Here is an 8,550-nt window from a genome sequence, read left to right as displayed (position 1 = left end):
CATGGTTATATTCAGCCTTAATCAGCGGTACTGACATTGTTATAATTAGCCTCATTTAGCGTTACTGACATGGTTATATTCAGCCTTTATCAGCGGTACTGACATTGTTATAATTAGCCTCATTTAGCGTTACTGACATGGTTATATTCAGCCTTAATCAGCGGTACTGACATGATTAAATTCAGTTTTTATTAGAAGGACCGTCATGGTTATATTGAGCCTTAATCAGCGGTACTGACATGGTTATATTCAGCCTTTATCAGCGGTACTGACATTGTTATAATGAGCCTCATTTAGCGTTACTGACATGGTTATATTCAGCCTTAACCAGCGGTACTGACATGATTATATTCAGCCTTAGTCAGCAGTACTGACATTGTTATAATTAGCCTCATTTAGCGTTACTGACATGGTTATATTCAGCCTTAACCAGCGGTACTGACATGATTATATTCAGTTGTTATCAGAAGGACCGTCATGGTTATATTGAGCCTTAATCAGCGGTACTGACATGATTATATTGAGCCTTTATCAGCGGTACTGACATGGTTATATTGAGCCTTAATCAGCGGTACTGACATGATTATATTGAGCCTTTATCAGCGGTACTGACATTGTTATAATTAGCCTCATTTAGCGTTACTGACATGGTTATATTCAGCCTTAATCAGCGGTACTGACATTGTTATAATTAGCCTCATTTAGCGTTACTGACATGGTTATATTCAGCCTTAATCAGCGGTACTGACATTGTTATAATTAGCCTCATTTAGCGTTACTGACATGGTAATATTCAGCCTTAATCAGCGGTTCTGACATGGTTATATTCAGCCTTAGTCAGTGGTACTGACATGGTAATATTGAGCCTTTATCAGCAGTACTGGCATTGTGATATTCAGCCTTTATCAGCATTACGCGGTTGGTTAAAGTCAACCTTTTCCAGCTTTTACTTATATTTGGCCTTTATCAACAGTACCAGGGTGTTTACATTCAACCTTTAGCAGCAGTACTGGGGTGGTTATATTAGGCCTTTTTCAGCAGGACTTGGCTGGGTATTGTCAGCTTTTATCAACAGTACTGTCATGGTTATTTTCAACCTTTATCAGCAGTACTGTCATATTCAACTTTTATTAGCAGTACTGCCATGGCTATATTTAACCTGGCTTTAGCTGGTTTTGAGAGCAATACTGACATTATTTCTTTATTAAGTTTCATTCATATTGCACTTCTCAATACAGGAATTAGTTCTACATTATTTCAAAGCTTATGGACATGACTAATTGACACACACAAAAGGCTATGAAATAAATAAATAAGTATTGACAATTTCACCCCGTTTTGCATAAAGGGAGATCAGTGAGTTAAATAATCCCATCCACCTTTTTTGAAGTTGGCAGACCGCGGTGAACAACATGACGGCAAGCACCGGAATGATGATGACCGACCATGATGAAGCCATTTTGTATTCAACCTGACTCTCCTTTTTGACCAACGTAAGAATAGCCGTGCGACCTGAATTGACCGGTATACGCCGACTGTGTTGGCCTTTTTGTGAAATGGTGGTACCTGTAAAATGTACAAAATCGTGTCAGGACTTGTTGTTATTGTAGATTTAAAACATGAATGAAATCTTATATTTATATTTTCCTTCATATGATTCAACAATGCTGATCATGTCCTAATTATATCATTTTAAGGTATCTTATTTAAGGCAAAACTGATTCTCTAAAACCATATATGATACTGTTCTGGTGCTTGTCATACAAACTGAAAGAGTGTATAACACGCACACGCACACGCACACACGCACGCACGCACGCACGCGCACACGCGTATGTAACGCCGCATAGCAGCATCGCCGCATAAACGTGTTTTTTTGTTTATGCGGTGATTTTCAACGCATAAACAGTGCGACCACGTTTATGCGGCGACGCTCAACGCTTAAAGCAGAAATTGCTTATATGGGGCGCAACTGTGCCTTTTTGCCACATAAAGAAGATTAACTTAACCATTTATTATGCAGCTAAAAATACAGTTTTAATATTTCAACAAAAACGATGGTGATGACTTTGATGATGATGATGATAATTATGATGATGATGGTTGTGGGGATGATGATAGTGGTGGTGGTCGTGAATGTGGTGATGATGATGATGGTTGTGATGACGTTGCTAATTATAATGATGATTAAGATAAGGGCGTAGCATATTACTGTCACTTTGAAAAAAATACGGGAAAAATAGGCAAGCAAATTGGTCAAATTTAAGGTAATATTTTAAAGTTGAGCCAAAATTGAAAGTTGAAAATAAATTATTTCTCCCCTTGAAGTGTTCATATCTACATTTTCTTGGTTACAAATGACTAGTGCATAAAACACAATCAATGAAAGAAAGACGTCCATAATTACCCTATATCAGTCATCTGAGTCCTCTTGTTCAAGTGCCAAAAACTAATGTTGTGTTAATTCTTTTGGAAACAATTTAATCTTCAAAAGTTTTCCTTTCGTTGCCCTGGTAATTAGAGATATACGCTAATGACACAGACGTGAATAAATTTCACAATCGCACAATTACCAGTGGTTCTTGACAATGAAATAATTCTTGGCTTATCTGAGCACAAAGAGCACATGTGGAGCTGTGAGGATTGTTGGATTTGTGTTGTTTGTCCGTCGTTAACAATTGACTTTTCTAGAAACGTTTGAAATGACGTTGAAAGTGCGCATTGTCAAGGGTACATGCCCGTCAGTGTGACAAAAAGGCGAGAATATATGTTACGCCATACGACGATTCAATTTTCTGATTGTTCCAAATGACGGTGTTTTGCGTTGTCGTAACATATATTCCCGCATTTAGTCGGGACACACGTCATTTCAAAAGTTTTCGCAGAAAGATTAATTGGTTTGGATCACATTTAAACCGATCTTACTAAATCTTTGTCAAAATTTACGTCTCTAAAATTCTAGTTCAAAGCTTGGTTAAGTGGACACAAAAAACCAAGTCCGATCTTGAGGATAATTTATCAACCACTATTGTACTAGTATGTGTTTTTTTTTTTAAAGAGTGCCTTTTTGCCACATAAGAAAGTCCTGTTTATGCGTTGAAAATCACCGCATAAACGTTTTCGATTTCGGTGGTTATGCAAGCACACATTTACTAACTTAAATAGTTAGTAAATGCGCTCTTGCATGACCACCGAAATCGAAAAAGTTTTTGCGGCTAAATGCTGATACAACCGTCAGTTTCCATCGAAACCATACGCAGAAAGGTAGACAACTAGCAACGTCGTTCATGAACAAGAACACCTAGTTATGTATCTTTGTCCCACATATTCCATACTGCAAACTAATGCTTATTGTTTGCAAAATACAATATTTTAATAGGCATATTTTGAAATAATCATTGAACAAGGTTATGGACATGTGTACTAGTAACGTTACATGAAAACCGCCAATTTTTTAAGAGATCGGTTTTATCTCCACAAAGGGAAATCAATCTTAAAACATTTATTTACTTTCAACTTTTTATAATTTGTATATGTTAAGTCCCGTTTTTCACAGGTAAAAATAAAGGAATCAATGTTAACACTCAAAAACGAAGAGGTTTTTTGTTTGGCATATTAAATAGCGTCTATATTTGTAACATTTTGAATTGACCAATATTGTTACGATTTTAATTTGCGTACTGTCGGTGCATTGCATGGATTGTCGCCTAAATATAACAAAGGACGACATTGCCGTGAAGGCAATTGTAAAGGAATTCTATATACAGTAAACATTTGACACCAAAAACAACTCATTAATTTCACTAAACGAATAAAACCATTGTTTTATTGCCAAGATAAACAATTGCCGACCTAATAATAAATACGAAATACACACTGAATATAAGAACAAACTGAAACAATCATTGAGGGTGAAATTTGTGAAAGTTTTTATGAATTTTAATAATGAAACAAATGAAGTGTCCACAACTTTTTCTATTCGTCGTGTCGTTTTGTTTCCTAGGTGTTAGATTCACATGGGCACAAAGTTCCGCGGATGTTGTTGCGCTGAAGACCCAGCTGTTTACAACCAACAGCTATAACACCAAGGTCCGTCCCGTGACGGACTCGGACACCACCACTACCGTCACGCTGGACTACGCCCTCGTTGGTATCAACTCGTTTAACGACGCGGACCAAAAACTCACCACAACCGGTGAGCTATAAAACATTTTACTTATAAATTGTTATTTATCATGTTGATAAAACAGTCATAAATAATTATAATGAAGACAGTGATATTTATTCCGCTTTATTTTGTTTGTGAATTGTTATAAATATAAAAAAAAAACATATTCGCTAAAGAATTGATTTCAAAATAGCATGGTCAAGCTGTAGATGTTTATTTTCATACTACTCTGCAGATAACTAAAATTTACAAAACAAACACAACAATGTTTTTTTACAGTTGACAAAACTTAAATATCAGTCATTATAAACTAATAAATTGAAATAATGACCTCCCGAAAATAACCAGACCTGTTGTTTGCAGGATTCTTGACAATCAAGTGGACAGACGAGATGCTGACATGGACGCCTGCAGACTACAACAATATCCAGTCGTTGCTCATACCGCAGAATGACGTTTGGCAGCCGGACGTCACGTTGGATAACGGCATGGACTCCAAACAATCCCTCGGCCAAAAATTTATTCAGGTTTGTAGAAAGGATCTGAATGTGTAGTTTATACTAATTTATTTATGTTTTTCAGTGGTTTATTGATCAATAACAGTTGATTATATCCTGATAATCTCACCATTTTAAATCAGCAAGTTTATCGAAATATAGTTCAACCGTTTGTCTCATTTAAGCCAGTTTCGCTGTAAACAAAACTGACATAAATCAGTGCGTGTATATACCACGTATTAAATTACGTCATATATGCTACGTCGGAGGCAACATTTTGCTTAAAATGAACACTAAAAACAAAAATCACTTTTCTTTTCCTACACCATTTTAAATGAAACAAATGGCAGTCTATGCCGCTTTAAGAGCCCCGCCTTCCGTTTATTACCAGAGTTTGATTAGGTAATTAGTTTCTTCAAAACACTTCGACAAACCTGTTTCCAAAATAATGTTTTATCACTGCTCCATGAATCAGCGGTTTGGCAAATTGCGAAAAGGTCTGCCGAAGTGTTTTAAGAAACTAAACCCTTAATCAAACTCTGGTAAAGGACAGAAGGCAAAGTTCTGTAAGCGGTGTTTCATTCAAAATGGTGAAGAAATAGTAAAGTTATCTTTGTTTTTAAAAGGTCTTCATTGGAAGCAAAATATTGCCTTCTGACGTAGCAATAATGACGCAATTTATCACGTGGTATACACACGACTGTAAACGCACACAGCGATGGGAAGAAATATCAATGGCATCAATATCGGTATGACGTAATTCGGCTCAACTTTATCGCTAATCGACCGATTATAGTAAAGATAAAACTTGTTTTTTTTCTGTATTACAGATATCTCACCTTTTGAACACCAAAAGTAAATATTTCACTCGTGAAATATAGGTTTTTGTGCTTACTCGGTAAACTATAATGTGTTTTTTACACTGAAACAAACCAATGTTTCTCTATTTATTAAAGCTCGATTGTGACGAAAGCCGAAGGCTAATATAATCTCTCTTGTTTTCCAGTTCATTTTTAAGGGTCAATAGAACCCATGTCGGGGATCGAACCAACACCCTCTTGGGTGAAATGCGGACGTATATACATACCATGAGACTTTTCGCACTCTCATTCTAAATGTTTTAATACTTATATTCAATAATCAACAATTTTCAACATTGACCTTTAACCTTTTAAAATATGTTTAACGCACATTTTCGCCATGCTATGTATGTTAACGGTTCCGATGTCCGTTAAATGTTAAAGAAGCAAAACGTGTAAAAAGATATCTCATTTTAAATAAAAGTACCAAACAAAACGAGTACACAATTAAAATACTTGTTTATAACGTTAGTCTTATATTTTCTTATTGATTTACACTGTAATAATTGCATCTGTTTGTTGAATGGTTTCTAGGTGCACATAACGCACGAAGGCGCCGTCACGTGGAGCCCGTATGAAGTGTTCGACACTTCATGTACTGTACAAATCGTCCATTTCCCCTTCGACCGCCAGATATGTGACATTCGCTTTATAACCTGGATGACCCACCAGACCGAAGTCAATCTGAATCTGGGAACACAGGGTTTCTACACGAGCAACTTTGAGAAGAACGGGAAATGGGATGTCGAATCGATGACGTCGTACACGGAGACCAGTGGAGGGAAGAGCGTGGTCGGCTTCCGGCTAACACTGAATAGGCGTTCATCGTTTTACGTCTTGTTCTTAATCCTACCAGCTATCTTATTGTCAATTCTCAACGCGTTCGTGTTTGTCCTTCCGGCAGGATCGGGTGAAAAGGTTGGGTATTCTTTGGCCGTCTTCCTCTCCTATGCCTTGTTTTATACCATCCTCAGCGAGTCGTTGCCAAAGAATTCGGACGAAGTGTCAACAGTTGCCGCGTATCTTTTCTTCATGATGTTTCTGTCGACTTTCGCGACGATCATCACCATCGTTGAACTGAGAGTTTACAACAAGACTACCAGGGGTCGGGTATGTTCTTTTTTTTATAATATTTCACTTAATAACATAAATCAGTAATCCGTAATGCTTGTGATGCTTACGTGGTTTTATGTTGATTCACGGACATCTGCCGGGAAATGGAAACATTTATCATGAGACTGGGTTGGACTTACAACATTTCTATTAGCTCTTATTTAGCACATATATGTAATAAGTGTTATTTTTATTTATTTTTTTTCTCCCCGATTTTACGAATGATAAATCGTCAGTTACCACAAACCATTCTTTTTCATTCCAGCTTCCAATGGGAGTGTTGAAATTCGTCCGATGCATTCTACACCAAAAATGCATGTGCTGCGAGAAAACGGAGGACTTCCAGGAGGACTACCTTGAAGGCGATTGGACAAGAGTTATCGGGCCATGGCTAGCATGTGATTGGAAGGATTTCATTGACGCACTGGACTTTGTACTGTTTTGGGTGTTTCTCATCGGCACTATTTTTGTAACTGCCCTTACACTGATATGTGCCTCCTCGCACGTAACCCTTATTTGAGAACTAAATTGTGTCATTTTAAAGTAATCGACATCGTCTCTTAAAGTCAACAGTCAAAAACAGTTTCGAACAAAGACACGTTCTTATGGTGGTGTGTTGTTAAATAATGGGACTTCAAAGACATTGAACAAACTGGTAGTTTGCTAATCCATTCACCTTTTGCACAGAACCCTTTTTTCGCCCATCTTTAGCTACTATTCGGCCATTTGATTATTTCAATAAATGTTAAGAAATGCCGATCAGCATGACAATGTTACAGCTCGAACACGACCAACTGTACTGCACATGCATATATAATCCTTATCATTATTACTTATACTCATAATCAACTAATCCATATTTTATATTTCACAATACTTTTTCATTTATCATGTTTCTGTTTGTGTATGTTGTTATGAATACGATCAATCTTGTACACATCTGTATGATCTATATGTTCTGTTCTGTAAATGTCAAGCATGGTAAGACAGGTGTACAGAGAAAACCAAGTCGCAGTGGACCTACTCAACTTGGCCAGTTTGGAATTAACACGAGCTCATCCCATGAATTAGTAATTGAAGACTGACGTTTTAGGGATGTTGAAATTTCAGAACATTTCTATATTGTGATATGAATGTTATTAGAGGATTGCTAATTACGATGCATCTGTGCACCAAATTTATACAGATCATAAAATAAATACCATAGTTCATTAAAATCTAAAAAGTTATATAGTTCATTAGAATCTAAAATTAATCCCTTATTCGAAAACAAGCAGGGTATGTTATCTAACAGATGAAACATTATATACATATTGAGTGCGACAGACTATGCATAATTATATGTCTAATCTAATGATCGAACATTATAGGGGTGGTTATATGTGTTATAATAGAGTTTCGACAATTCAGTATGTTCTCCTACTTGTACTTTGTTTGAAACATTTCAAGTATATACCGCCAAAAATATTAACATAGTAATGTATTTCACATAAAGTGTTTAATAGCGATTCATATTTTGTTTGGATGTTTTGCCTTTGTGCTGTCAGAGAGGGGACGAGCGAGCTGTTGAGCTCTAGCTCTCAACCCCACACGCACACGAACTAATTTTATAAGCCCGACTTAACGCTTTCAGTGTCCATTTCAAGCCAAAGCCCTTACTTAAATTGGTCATTGGCGTTTATTTGCATCTTTAAAATGTTTTATTGTTTGGTCAATAACACACTGTAAGTGGATTCCAGCTGTTCCTGTATAAGGCTATACCAGTGTTAGCAACCTAGATATCGTATTCGTATATATAAGTATTTAGTTTCTTTTAAACTTGCCCTCTAAACGGCTGGCTGTAGATATTTGTATTGTATGTTTGCATATTTATATAATATTATTCCTAAAAAACGGTATTTCTTTAAACATG

The 8,550-nt window shown here is 36.5% G+C and overlaps 1 protein-coding gene across 1 annotated transcript; it reads left to right on the top strand.

Moving 5' to 3' along the window:
- The first annotated feature begins 3,863 nt into the window (after positions 1-3,863).
- LOC128211174 (acetylcholine receptor subunit beta-like) lies at positions 3,864-8,550 on the top strand. Its single transcript, XM_052915630.1, has 4 exons — positions 3,864-4,195; positions 4,532-4,695; positions 6,060-6,635; positions 6,904-8,550. The coding sequence occupies exons 1-4, from the start codon at positions 3,946-3,948 to the stop codon at positions 7,156-7,158; spliced, it is 1,245 nt and encodes a 414-aa protein (XP_052771590.1). The 5' UTR covers positions 3,864-3,945; the 3' UTR covers positions 7,159-8,550.

Source organism: Mya arenaria, chromosome 12 (genome assembly GCF_026914265.1).
Source record: "Mya arenaria isolate MELC-2E11 chromosome 12, ASM2691426v1".
NCBI classification, from domain to species: domain Eukaryota; kingdom Metazoa; phylum Mollusca; class Bivalvia; order Myida; family Myidae; genus Mya; species Mya arenaria.
Note: the sequence above shows the minus strand (reverse complement) of the source record. Positions and strands in the feature narration are given on the sequence as shown.